At 38.2% G+C, this 14,446-nt stretch overlaps 1 protein-coding gene across 1 annotated transcript; it reads right to left on the bottom strand.

Moving 5' to 3' along the window:
- Positions 1-1,020: 1,020 nt before the first annotated feature.
- On the bottom strand, positions 1,021-11,797 carry nudt3b (nudix (nucleoside diphosphate linked moiety X)-type motif 3b). Its single transcript, XM_063473540.1, has 5 exons — positions 11,533-11,797; positions 10,183-10,293; positions 5,696-5,740; positions 5,519-5,603; positions 1,021-5,202 (listed from the first exon to the last, which is right to left on the bottom strand). The coding sequence occupies exons 1-5, from the start codon at positions 11,629-11,631 to the stop codon at positions 5,006-5,008; spliced, it is 537 nt and encodes a 178-aa protein (XP_063329610.1). The 5' UTR covers positions 11,632-11,797; the 3' UTR covers positions 1,021-5,005.
- Positions 11,798-14,446: the final 2,649 nt, after the last annotated feature.

The following is a 14,446-nucleotide window of genomic DNA, read 5'->3' as shown; positions in this document are numbered from 1 at the left end:
CTCGGTCTGTTTGTGCTTTTCTTTTTAAAGTATTTTGTAAGATGAGCAGGCGAAAGTCCACATATGTTGGTTATAAATTTGAGCAATGTGATGGTGGATTAGCTCAGGATTAATTGAGTCTTAAAATACTTTGATAATTAATGAGTGTGCCAAGAGAGGTGCCACAGTGAGACTGAGATGGTGTCAAATGAAAAACAAATGCCTTTGTTTTTGGCAGGAAGTCAGTCTGGTGGGTAAATTGTGTGGAGGGTCATTTTTACAGTTATCTCCCTCACTGTTAGTCCACACAGAAAACATTATTAGGTGGTTATGGTAACGTCAAGTTGAAATGATCTAGGACTCCATGACTCACCTGCATACTAAATTGGACCTTTTTGCCAAAGTTATAATTAACCCAACAGAACCCTTTTACACTGAGGAAAATTTCTGTTTAAAGTTTTTTAACATTGACTCTCATAGTTTTCCTGAAAGCAAAGATGGATCTGGGCTCTTGTGCATGATGGACTGGTACCCTATCCAGAGTGTAGTGCGACCCTAAATTGGATAAGTGGAAGAAAATGGATGGATTGATTTTTCCTATGTTGACAAAAAGTACTACCAACCCTGGAAAAGTTGTAAATTTACCCTGATACTACTGCACTACTGAATATGTTAGGAACTATACTTGACCATGAGAAACCCAATTAGGTTGTAGCTGCTACTGAAGATTCACAAAATGTTAACCAGTTTATCTTTTAATTTTGTTATCTGGCATTTCTATGATGTTTCAACACAAATTTGACTTGACAAATCCGCTTATAAGCAGATTTATCTAATGAAAGTGTCTGACAGTCCTGATGTCCTGCTGCTGACATCTTGAAAGTAGCCCTAACAACTCTTTTTGCACATGAACCTCAAGAGTTAAAAAACAAACTGATGGGTGAGTTAGCTACAGAGTTACAATATATCCAGTTGTTGTAAATACTTACATACTCTACAGAGAGCACACTTGGAGATGTATTGAACACACAGACACCAGCCTGAATGTGAAATACTGGTGTTTATTTGTTGGCACATTTATATTACAATCTTCAGTCTTCTCACACTGGTCTTATTCCACAGTCCCAAATGACAAAAGAGGAAAAAAAAAATTCCAGTGACACATAGACCTTGAACACAAATACAGATATGTAACTTCAAGGCTGAGGTCAACGGTTCAAAAGTGAAGTTATCAAATTCAGAGTTTGTTTGGTTGTTTTTCAGAGATGGCAGCTGTCTTTTTTTTTTTTTTTTTTTAATTAACATATATATTTTTCCAGTCGTTTAGCAGGTGAAACGGTCATCATTGTGCTAAAGGAAAACTGAATGTTATGAATCTTCAGCTGCTAAGTGATGTGCTTTGTTTTATTCTTTTGCTTTGGCCACAAGATGGGGCCCAACTAACTGACATGGCAACACATTAATAAACCGTCCACTTTGGTAAATTAAATTAAGTGGCTTTATCTGAAGCTCCAGCTGTTACAAGTTAGGAAGCGTCATCATTTTAAAGAGGCAATTTTATAGCCAAAAAGTCCAAGAAAGGGTGAATGTGTTTGTACCATCTAATGATACCATCAGTCTAATGTGGAATTTAAGTGAAAACCTTTACTTCCAAATTTCCCACTAGCACTCCAACCTAAATCAGTCAATTTGTGACAGAAACTGTTTGAATTTTAGTAAGAAGGGTTAAAATAAAGTTACAATAATCCTTTAGGACCAAAGCCAAAGTGCATTCTCTGGCTATCAGATTGCTATGTTACCTATATACAAGACATCAGGTTGTCAGTAACAAGAGAAGAAAGACAAAACAAAAAACAGGATAGGAATAAGTGGTTATTAATAATTAAAAATGACTGGCTGTTTACTTGTGGAAATCCTCCTCACATTCATTTTGACAGTACCTGACACCCACATCAAACTAGAGAGCCATTTTAATCATTAGTTTATTAGGCTTTTGTTTTCTGCCATATGTAGTTTCATCCCATTTCTATTTAATTGTACCTTTAGATGATGACTAAAAAGTCTAATCAACACAAAATCTCATTTCAAGTGCCAGGTAGAGCATCATAAAGCAAGACTTCGACCACCACACCTTTCTAAAACAGCAGTAAAAATGGTTCAAAGTCTCAGACTGGAGGAGACTTTAGACCCTTTTTACCTTAGCTGTCATTCAGAAGAGATCTGAATTCCTGTATTGTCGCAGGGCAGTGTTAGCAGCTGTGCTAGCATGTGGTGATTTCCACCATAATCATAAACATGGAAGAAAATACTCAGTCCACCACTAAAAGCCACCCTGCTCTTTGTCTAGACAAACTTTGCTCCGCTTGCTTTCAGTTCTCATTTCCTATTAAAGGGTTTCTCATCAGATTGTGAATCATAAGACTCGAGTTTTCTGTGCATATTCATTGTTAAATACATAAGTACTCCCAAGTCTTTTCCAACAAACCCTAATGAAATTTTTTTTAAATCTATGGGCATCAAATACTTTTTTAATGTGGCTATAATCAGTTTTTTGTTAACATGATTTTTTTTATGTAAATTGTGTCTCTCATGCAAGAATCAAAGACCTTCTGCCTATGTAATCAAACTCAACTTTACACTATTATTCAGCATCTTTTAGCTCCTTCTTGTGGTTTTCCAGCCTGCAGTCCCACATTGCCTGCATTTATGCAGTTGTAGCATAGTTTTCAGCTGCAGCTGCTTAGCAAAAACAGAGTAAACAGCCAGGTGGTAAAAGTAGTGGAGGGGTTATAAACTAGTCAGAAAGAGATAAGGGAGAGCAAACAAAAGATTAATAAAAGGAAAAACAGAACTGAATGAAATTCACCAGCTAGAAAAAGACAACTCCAAACAAATGCAAATGTTTTTATCTGTTGGATGTGCAAATTTTGTGTCCTATAAACTTGGAAGGTGAAATGTATCAGGTTTGCTTGTGCAAATCTTTCCAAATTCATCAATGTGGAAAAAAAAAAGGCAGAACACCAAAGTGGAGAGATCAATGAAAGAAACCCTCTAGGGGAAAATTCACTGATTAAACCTAGTGGCACAGAGGAGGAAAAGACTCCAGGCTTTCCAACTCAGAATGCAGTTATACTTCATTTCATAGTTTGACTAAAGACGATAAACAAAAAAAAAAAAAGAAAAAGAAAAAATCCTTGCCATTACCAATTTATTTTGGTCTAAAACAAAAACATTAAGGTTGTTACAATTTTCTATTATAAATAGGCTCTTTAATCTCACCCACAGCCACATTCCTTGTTCTTTAGCCTCTGATGTACTGAATGCTATCTCAAGAGAAAATTCCCCACAGCTTTAAAGCCAACGCAGTGAGTTCAATCAGGTTTTCCAGCCTCAATTGAAATGACATGTAGCACTCACAGATGTGTAAGAGGTGTTTTGTCATTTGTATTCTCACCTTTGATCTATACAGAAATAAACAATTTACAATAAAAACCTCTTACATGCTATCTACAGCGCCTCCAGTTTCACAGTATTGAGCCAGCTGCTTCACGCCACATCGCAGCCAAGTGACGCAGCTGAGCTAAAGAGACTTTTGCCAAACGTTAGAGAGGAGAAAAAAAAACAAACAAAAAAACTAGTATCCAAAAAGCATTTTACATGTTAAAAACAAGGTCTCAAACTGTACAAGGCTTGTTTGTTCTGCATCTTGCCAAAATCAGCATTAAAGATCCATTCTGTTTAATGTCAAGCAGGTGTTTTGAGTGTTTTGGGGGATGCAGAATAAATACTAAGGAGGGAAGGTTTATTTAAAAAAAAAAAAAAAAAAAAAAAAAAAAAAAAGATCATGACCATAATGAAAAGTGCCCGCTAAATTCATCTGTACTATGTTACAAACACAATGTAAACAATTGCTTTTAACCAAACTGAATGTGAGGAGTAAAATATGGAAATGGGTTTTAATAACTTAAGTGATATGTGCTGCACTTTGAAATTACACAAGTCCATGATTCTGAAATCTACCATTTCCACCCTCTCAGTGTTTGGAGGAAGACTCTGTAGTCAGTCACATGAAAGCGTTTTAACAAAGAAAACAAAAAGGGATCAAAAAGAGAAGAGTGAGGACAAAGATGGTCTTTACATTGTCTGCTGACATTCTTTCAGTCACTGTGCAGCGCATATACATATATACATATATGCATGCTCTGAAATTGAAACCTGTAGTGCTTGGCTAGCTTCCCAAATAGGAAAGAAACACAGCTGAAAACAGAAATGGAAAGAATATTGAAATTAAGGGGCCGTATCCTTCAGGTTAAAAAAACAAAAACAAAACAAAACCACAAAAAAAAAAAAAAAACATAAGAAGAACAACTACAACAGGGAGAAGAGTGAAGAAAAGCCAAAAGACCTTACCCTGTCTGTCACACAGTCAGCATCAGGTCACTCGAGTGAGTGAAACGCAACAACAATAGCACTCATGCAAGACAAGTCACTTCCCACAATTCTTTTCGTTCAGATACAATTTTTCCTATCCTTAAAACAGAGGAGGGAGTACACTTATTATGGGCACATTCATTCACAGAAAAATAAACAAACAAAAAAGATGGAGACATTAAAAAGACCACCAAAAGCCTTCAGCTTAAGCACTAAGTATACACTTTTACATTACAACAGTAAAAAGTAGTTCTTGCATTCAATAAACACCACGCTAAGGGTGTGTTAAGGAAAAGGGAATGAGGGGACACTTCATGCAGTTGTCAGTAAAAAGAAAAACAAAAAAAGAAGAGGGGTCAAAAATTACATTTACATTTACAAAGTGTTTTGGACTATTCATCCAACACTTGTTGAGTCTGCGCCAGATTTCTGGCACAAAGGAGTTGGCAAGGCAAACCATGTTACTGAGACAAAAGAAAGAGAGAAGAGAAGAGAAGAGAAGAGAAGAGAAGAGAAGAGAAGAGAAGAGAAATAACACAAGTAAGAGCGCAGGTGGTGGCGAAAGCTCCTGGGGTATTCAGAGTTGTGGTTTTAGTTATCTGATCCCCGAAACAGAGCTCTGATTGATGCTGTAGGTAGGGGAGAGATCCCCACCTATCGTGGTCACCAGTGGAGTTCCATTACTGGTCAGACAACTCTCCTGAAGAGCCTCGAAGTAGGTGGCCTGCACAGGCTTGTGACACTGCAACACTTGTATGGCATCGTCTATTTTAAACCATTCCCTTTTTCTCCCTGTTTTGCAGAAAAAGAAAGCATTGTGGAGAAGGTTAACATGCAAGAAAAAAAAACAACACACGGGGGGAAAAAAAAGTCATTATGAAAAATGGGTTTTGACTGATTATTAGTACTGTACACACAGCTAAAGTGAAAATCACAAGGGCAGGAAAAAAGCTGGTTTTATAATCTTCCCCAGTAAACATACACTAAAAACTGTAATATCACTAAGGCCAGGCAAAAAAAAGGAAAAAAGCTACAGTCAAGCATGTGACTGCCTGAGAACTTTGTCCGTATGATCCCCATTCTGACAAGTAAACAAACAGTGCTTTACCAATGTTGACTGAGTCCTCCCAGTCCTCCAGCACCTCCGTTACAATAAGAACATACACATAGGTCCTGTGTTTTCTCTCCTGGTTCTGTGGAAGAAAACATTTGCATAATTAACCAAACAGTAAGGTGACACTTGAAGACAGCGCCCCCCCCCAAAAGTCAATACACAGCAGCTCACCTCAAATATTCCCACCAAGCGACCTAAAGTCCCCTTCACACCAGCCTGTAAAATGAATGAAAAATGATGAAATGCTCAGTAAATACTGTCACAGGATGAAGTCACAACAGACGATTAAAGGCTTTTCGTTCAATATGAGGAGATTGAGGTCTATGCAAAAACACTTGTATAATTTAACGCACTCCAACAGCCTAACAATAAACACCCATTTGAACCTCATAGTGTTTAGTTGAAATAGTTTCAAATAGAGCTGATTTAATTTGTACGGTAATTGGAAATGGTGTTTGTTGTGCACTGGATTACATTACATCATAAGATTGTGTTTATCCCCAGCACATTCACTCCATCTAAATCCTGGATTGTTGTTTTTGAGTCCACAAAATAAAAACAATATACAACATATACAAAGACTGAAGTCATGTTCTGCATGCACTTTCCTGCAACGAGGCACATTATTTAGGGCTGTAAAACAAAAACAATTGGGGATGTTCCATTTGAAAATTTGACTTCCTTCTCGAGTTATGGCATTTACAAGATTTTCTGAAAATCTGACCTATGACCTTGCCCTTGAGATCGAGGTAACAGATTCAATCTCATCCAAGAATTTTAGCACATACCTATGGCATCAATTTGAATATCCTACATTGCTTTGTTCTCGAGTTATCTCATTCACAAACTTGGGAGTCCACATTGCCCTTTAGTGTCCACTGGCACTAGTGTTGCACGTTGTCTTTTGCTTCGGCTGAGTGTTGCACATTAAAGAAATATTAGCCTCACTGACAGAAATTTTCACTGCTGACAAGTCAGGGCAGCAATGCTCAACTGTCCAGTCAACTGATTGTGCACATTCCTACAAAATACAGTCATGTGAGTCTCGTGAAAACCGAAGTACACCCTTACTGCCTCCAAAGGAATTAAGAGGGTAAGCAGAAGCCAGGTGCTACTAATTAAGTGGGTATGCAAGTGTGAAGAAGTTTGAACAAGTATGGGTTGTTTGGAAGGGTTGCCAGGAGAAAGATTAATCTCTGTAAAAAGAACATGGCAACACAACTTGGGTTTAGGTTTGCAAAGTTGCATATGAACAAACCACACACTTGTGAAACAATGTCCTTTCAACAGATGAGACCAAAGTGAAGATTTTTATTACCATAATACAAAACGCCACATTTGGATAAAACCCAAACACAAGATATCAGCACAAACCCCTGATACCACTAACGACACCTAAAACTTGGCCAAAATTGGGTCATGCAACAGGACAATGATCCAAAGAATACCAGCAGATCTACAACAAATTTACAAAGAAAGGACTCAAGGTGTTGCAATGGAACAGTCGAAGTCTGGACCTCAACGTGACAGAATCATAAGAGATCTGTGCATAGAAAATACCCACAAACCTCAATGAAGTAAAAAAAACATTGTAAAGAAGAGTAGGACCAAATTCCTCGACAATAGTGTGAGACTGACAAAGTCAAACAGAAAATGATTACTTGCTGCTGTGTACTTATTGCTGAGTGTACTTCAGTTTATCGCAGGACTGCTTAGTCCGATGAAAACTTTTTTCATATGACTGTATGTCATCTGACATGTTGTTCTTCTTTTGATTACACTGTAAAGCATGCTTTTGACAGCCCATTTGCTGTCCAACAGTGTCAGGAGCCACTAGCATATATCTTGCCTCCTTTAGCTTTAACACAAGCCAAAAAAAAAAAAAAAAGTAGAGAAAAAACAAAGCAAAACAAAAACAAGGTTTTTGCTGCCTCAACTTCAAAACCAGTTCTTTTTTTTTCCCTAGAAGGGATTGGTTTCCAAGTTTCTCTTTAGATACCATGTTATCATTACCCAACTTCGCCCAACAGATAACACACTTGGGCTAACAGTCGTTGACATTGCTGGTCCAGCAGAAGTCATATGACAGGTATTTTTTTTTCCCCCCTCTCCCCTTAAATTGTGTGCAAACTGGTGTAAACTTTGTTTTCCAACAAAACAAAGCACTATATATTCCCTTATTAAGCTCCCGTATATACAAATTTCCAGGGATTTGGCTCTCGGTTTTTGTTTTTTGTAGTTCTAAACTGCAAAAACTTATGATCCTCACAAACAAAAACAAAAACAAAAAAATTGGTGCACCACCTGGAAAACACTCTCCTAGCTGAAAAAGCTAACATCCCTAAAAAAGGGCTCAATTCACAAAGTAGGTCAATGTCAGGTTCCCCCCTCATAATGACTGGACATAAATTACTTCTACAGCAATGAAATTACTATTAAAAGCATTGACAATTTTCATTGATTTCTTCTGACAAAATGTTTAACATTAATCAAGCAACTGACAAAATAAACAAAAACAAAACAATAATATAGTGAGGAAAAACAAATTCACAATCTCTCAAAGCCCAGTCTCAGATGTCCAGCTACTAGTCAAAAAACTAAACTACATAAAACATAATATTCAACAAAAACAGAAAAACATTTTTCAGAGGCTGAAGCCACAGTTTTCTTGGAAATTTAATTAAAAAGATCAAGTGCCAGATTAGTGGGGAAAAAGGTTCCTGATTTACTGATTTTTAAAATTGACTTATTATACATCTGAAAAACAACCCTCTCTCAACTTTTGGCACTTTTTGACAGCCCCTCTCTCAAAATCGTTTTTAGTTTCATCATGTAAAAGGTCAGGAAAAAAAGCAGATGAATAAAAACTTTGTGAGTTATTATACCTTTTCTCACAATCCTAAAATCAGAGCCATATAAATGTCACAACCTTTCTGTCATAGAGAAACTTTAAGGTCTCTGAGAGCTTAATAGTGTTGAGAACATTTTAACACCAAAAATTATCTCCAAGATTTTAACTCCCAGAGGTGAACAGTAGGTCAGGTTTTGATACAGCACCAGGCCTCTCACTGACATCTCTGCAGCTTCTTCCTCAGTTTCCAGTTTCACTCTATAAATAAATGTTGACTCCACACACTGTACCAACACCTCGGTATTGCACTCCTAAGGCCTTCAGCTTGATCATATGGTAAAGAGCAGGCACACCACTAGAAACTCCAAAGACGAGCCAGGGATTAAGTAATAGGCCAAAAGTCAACCTGTTTGTTTTTATGAGATGGAAAAAGTCTCCCAGCTCTGGCATTCATGTAACACAAGACTACTGGGCAACACTTGGGAAGAGGATGTACAGCTGAGACTTCGTTACCAGTTATGCAAGGTGTCTTCAGGTTGCAGGGTCGGGGTGCATCTCCAAGATACAAGGATTAACAGAGATAGTGAACAGTGTAACAAAGAAACCCTCTGTAAATTTTGGCTTGCTACTGCATGCCTTGTCTTCACTCTCATCCCTGGAGAGACTCCAAACCAATAAGCATAAGCAATCACTCATCACTCATAAGGTAATCAGAACAGGCTCACCAGGATTAGGATATGTCCTGTTACACCATCGTCCAATAAGAGGCTTAGAAAGCCAATGTAGTTGGTGATGTATCAAGCAGCACTCAGTCACCACAAAGTTTCTGAATGTAGCCTTTTAGCACATAAGGAGCCTGAGCAGTGATGTGACATTGCTTTTGACCCTTTGGAAATTTGCTGGCAGGCCTCAGTGTCCTGCAACCACCAAAGCTACCAATCAGCAGGAGCCAGGATAAGGGATGATATCAGCATCCATCAGTGTGACGGATCACACAGAGAGGATAGGCTTTATAAGGTCAGCGGCCCGCTAGGAGCCAACCGCTGGGTGAGATTCAGTGTCTTATGTGCCCTGTGTCCGTTCTGATCAAAATATCCAAAGGATGAACAGCATGCAGAGTGGAAGAATACCTGATCTAACAAACAGGCGTAGGCAGTATAAGTAGGATATTGATTTCCAATTAGTTTCAGAACTGTTTACTAATTACTACCCATCCACCCCAATACAGAACAACAAAAACAACATGTTGTGTCCTCCAAGCTGCCCTTGTAATGTGACCACTACTGTATACTAATATATATAGCTACGAGAAACTTACAAACAATAAAACTCAATTGTTGTCATTTTCTGTGTTTGTGTGACTTGACTGTACTGCAGTCAAACTGCTGTGCAGCCAGTGTTCAATCTCTGTGTGACCTCCTTTGACACCTAAAGACTGCTTTGTAACATGATGCTATGATACAGCTTACATGTTGCTAGGCTCTCTCTCTCTTACTGTCCATGCAAACAGGATGACTACATTGACAAAATGGATTTTGAGAACAAGGTATCAGGCTCAGTGTTAAATACAGACACAAGTTAACAGAATTGTAATACAATACATCTTATGAGTCTATACTCAAACAAATTTGCCACACTTTCTGAGAATTATATTTCCAGCTACTGACATTTCTGAAAAGGATCACGTTAAGGTTCCCAGTACGCAGTATACATAGAGACAACATCTGTCACTTGGAAAACCAAAGAGAAAAGGCCATCATACTACAGGCTTAAATAAGATATAACAATATTGAGTGACACAACCAACCTCTTCACACACTTCTCGAGCTGCTGCAACATTGGGCTCCTCTTCGGGCTCCATTCCCCCTCCAGGAACTATCCACTTGTCAGGATGTCGACTACTGCTCACCAGTAGCACCTGCAAAACACCCCATACAATACTGGTCAGGTATGACAGTCCAACTCTGAGTTACTGTTCACATAATATCAACTGGGACATCGAAAAACACAACTTCAAGAAAAAAGGAAATGATAACCTATTGGGTTTAAAATAACTAGTACTTTTATTACTGTCAATAAATCATAGCTAGTGAACTAGTTTAGATGTTGGTTTCTTAGTGAAGATGAGCTGTGGAACCCCTGGCTGCCAGTCAGATAAACTACAGTCTTAGGTATAAGTTTCCACTTTGGTGCTGGTAATGCTGATACGTTTCCTGTAATCAACAACCCCCGTCTACACAGTCTGGCCTTTACTTTAACCAAAATGAGGAATTGGTTTGGTCCCATCTCCTCCTCTAGTAAAATGTTTTAAGTACAAAGATATATTTGTGTCTCCTTTTGACTGTACGTGAGCGTCCCAAATCGCGACTGAGCTCAAGTAATCCACAACACGTTTTCGCTTTTTCTGATACGGCTAGATAGGAGCCATAAATACACAAATAGCATTAATAAGCGATGTTGTAAAATATGCACACAGGGCTCGACGCTCCCATTAAGCTGGTGCTCCAAATATCAACAGTGTCAATTTCGCAAACAAACTAATCAAAATACACAAGTGATACAAGCAAGCCGGCTATCACTGCCAGAGTCATCTTCTGGCTTAAACTAGGATAGCTACTAGCTACATAGCAGTACAATGTTTGGCTAGTAATACCAGTTGCATTAACACAATACACTTAGCTCGCCAAACTATCTGTAACGCGAGCAGATACATATCTTAGCTGTCGCTTTAAATACTAAATATTCTCTGTCCATCCGACAGCTGGTAGAGATAGAGTCAGCACTCACCACAGCCTGTACTGTGGGCTGTGGTTGCTGGCCGATAGCCGGCTGCCCACGGCAGCAACCCGGGTAGTTAGCAAGCTAACGTTAGCGTTAGCATTAGCGCGGAGCTAGTAAGTCTGGTCATAACCGAGGCTTCTATCTGCACTGCTAAAGAGGCTTACATAACACTCGGGTAAGTACCAGCTGAAAAATAGTGAATAATCAAAACGTCGGGAGTCGACACGAGAATAAAAGAAATCCTTTTCCAACTGGGATAAAACCAAAACCATGTTGATAAACGTGTCGATCTACACACAACAGAAAAGGCTGGATAAAAACCTACGGATGCTAATATTAGCTTGGCCCTCCAGACAGTTCACATCACCGAACTCACCTCCTCCTCGCTCTCGCTCCTGAAGCACAGGCAAGCGGCCCGCTTCTTGTAGCCATCCCCGTCGTACGTCCGGGTTTGGTTTGACTTGAGCTTCATCATTTCGGGAGCGTAAAAGTTCAAAAGTACAGCTACGTTTGCCACTTAAAAAGATGATGGTTGTAGACGCAAAGTCCTCCTGCGGGGAACCTCGGCGTTTTACTTAAAAGAAATAACTTCTTCTTCGCTTCATTTTCACAAACCTGGGAACATCTACGGCACGGTCGCCATTACAAGGAGCCGCTACGCCCACGACGTAGTTTAACCATTAATAGCTTGGCGAGCGTAAGAAATTTACCTATCAGGGGTTGAAGAATTAGGGCAACGAAGCGTGGGGGAAAACGCAGCACCACGCTCTGACTGGAGTGAGCCGGTAAAGGGAACTGGCACTTTAGGCTCCAACTAGATGGCCCGGTCTACTTATGTGATGCCAATATTAATTTATATGACTTTTTATTTGGGGAAACATCGTATTTAGCGTAATCAAATTAGTCTGCTGCTCACATTAGAAAAAGAGTCACCTGGTTAATTCATCAGTTTCAGCACCGCAGGTAATGGACAGCGCAGGAATGGCCCTCAACAAAATAGATCCGACAATGTAAGCATATAACGTGAGAAACGCTGTTTTTAGGCAAACACAAAATTCAAGTAAGGCTTCAACTGTCTTTTTGTCAAATCCTAATATACTTCAAATGAAAAATGGCTGCAAAAATACCTAAATAATAGAAATGGCTAACAAATTATAAAGAGTAAAACTGGATTGACCTATAATAAAAAATATCTTTTAATTAAGGTGGATAGTCTACTATCATGTTGATTTTCAACCTTGTTATCCCTACATGGGAGTTTTAGTATTTAATTGCTCAGATGCTTGTGAAAACACATTTTCTAATAATACATTATAAACTATAATTACACACTGTAATGGCCTTGGGTCTTTTTATACAGGTTAAAAAAATACATTTGAAAGTGCTCCACTAATCTTCTTTTATTCTTCATCTAGTACTATCTAATGCCCCATATCTGCAGAGCAGGCTGTGGCTCTAACAGTGCATACTAAATCAACATAGAAGCAAATAGCGTATCGATCAGAAAGAACACTCTTGTGCCCTCAGTTAGATCACAAAGACATTTCAGAATCTTTATCTTTGCTTTCCAGGAAAGGCTGCCCAAAGTCAGAATCTTATCAGGGTCTTCTTGTTATAACTTGGATAAGACATATAAATATATCTTTTTCTCGCTTGCCAAAGTCTACCAACAATGCAGAAGTTTATTTCATTGATGTCTTCTAATATTTGGAAAAGAAATGTAGCTTTTTCAGTCTTGTTTAACATCTGTTTTAACTGTTTACATGAGATTTGATTGAACCAAAACTGGAACCTTTCATGTAAACTAAATTCTAAAAGAATTTAGGAAACAGCATTGGATGGTCTGGGCTTTTCGATGTTGCTAAAAAAGCACTTTGCTCTGCATTTGCATTATTATAAATGAATAAACAATGAGTCACAGTCTTACAAACCTGTTCAGGTCCCTAAATAATCAGTTTAATCTCATTATTGCAGCGACTCAATTGTGGGAACTCAAAATTGAATTTTAAATTGAATTTGTTACATAAACTCACCAACCACACAACAAAACCCCGTCCTTAACAACAGAGGATGAATCTGATGTAACTGCAGTGTGAAGGAGTGGGCCACAGCAAACAATAAAACACAAATGCTTTATTGTTGAATGTCTCAATTTCACAAACAAACACAAAAAGCACAGACATGAATCTCAGCTGTCATACAAGCAAACAAGTTCATTTACAGTATTTTATGATGTGTGTAAAGAAAAAACAAGAAACCACCACCACAAAAAAAAACAAAACAGTTCAAACAGTTCAAAGTTCATGGAATAATAAAGAGCAGTTAAGCGGACACGAATGAAAACTCTTTAGTGTCAGTTGAAATGTTTTCTGTGTGAAAAATTGGGCCAGGGATAGCTCAGTAGGTAGCGTGGTTGCCCCCCACTGAACAGCTACCCTGAGGTACCCCTGAGCAAGGTACCGTCCCTACACACTGCTTCCCGGGCGCCTGATTAGTGGCTGCCCACTGCTTCACTGAGTGAATGGGTTAAATGCAGAGAGAGTAATTTCCCCACAGGGATCAATAAAGTATACATCATTATTATTATTATTATTATTATTATTATTATTATTATTATTATTATTAAATTAGTCAGGTCTGCAAATACAAACAATAAACCAAACCAGAAAAGAAAAAAAGGGGCAAATATTGAAGTTATTTTAAGCTGACTGGCACATCATGATTTCCACCAAACTCACACAAATCCTCAGCATGCTGATTACTTACAAAAAGCTCTTATTCAAGTCTTTTCTATTGATTGTTCAAGTTGTCATTTCATTGCTTTTGTCATAGCTGCAATAACCCAATTTCCCACCAGTAATCAACGCAACGCAATTTCTCCTTATTCAATTCACTAACTTCTCAGTTTTCTACCCACAGATGTTGACATTTGAAGTGGCTCTTACCTTCTTCTCAGCACATCTCAGATTGCTCTTCATTAAAGGGCAAGTCTTGCTTTGATGACATAATCAAGAAGAGAAACAAACACAAACAAAGCTAATCAAAAACTAATATGAAATTATGGTATTGAATCTCTGTAAAATAAGAATAACTCAGGCTTAACACTTACATTTTTATACATCTAATTATTTGAAAATATGTAACACTGAGCAAGGTTGCATTTTAAGAGGTTTAAACATGGAAATACATTAGGTTGTGAAGAGGAGGCTATAACTAAGCGACAGGTTGCTTGTATTTGGACCCATTCGTCCATTTCTTCCACTTATCTAATTAAGGGTTGCCACAGGGCT

The sequence above is a fragment of the Pelmatolapia mariae genome, linkage group LG5, assembly GCF_036321145.2.
Source record: "Pelmatolapia mariae isolate MD_Pm_ZW linkage group LG5, Pm_UMD_F_2, whole genome shotgun sequence".
Taxonomy (NCBI): domain Eukaryota; kingdom Metazoa; phylum Chordata; class Actinopteri; order Cichliformes; family Cichlidae; genus Pelmatolapia; species Pelmatolapia mariae.
Note: the sequence above shows the minus strand (reverse complement) of the source record. Positions and strands in the feature narration are given on the sequence as shown.

Excerpts from the sequence above, each read along its gene's own strand:
- nudt3b (XM_063473540.1), bottom strand. The coding sequence starts at position 11,631 with ATGATGAAGCTCAAGTCAAACCAAACCCGGACGTACGACGGGGATGGC. Across the intron at positions 10,294-11,532 it reads GGAGCGAGAGCGAGGAGGAG|GTGCTACTGGTGAGCAGTAG; the intron begins GTGAGTTCGGTG and ends GGTGTTTTGCAG. Across the intron at positions 5,604-5,695 it reads GCTTGGTGGGAATATTTGAG|AACCAGGAGAGAAAACACAG; the intron begins GTGAGCTGCTGT and ends TTTCTTCCACAG.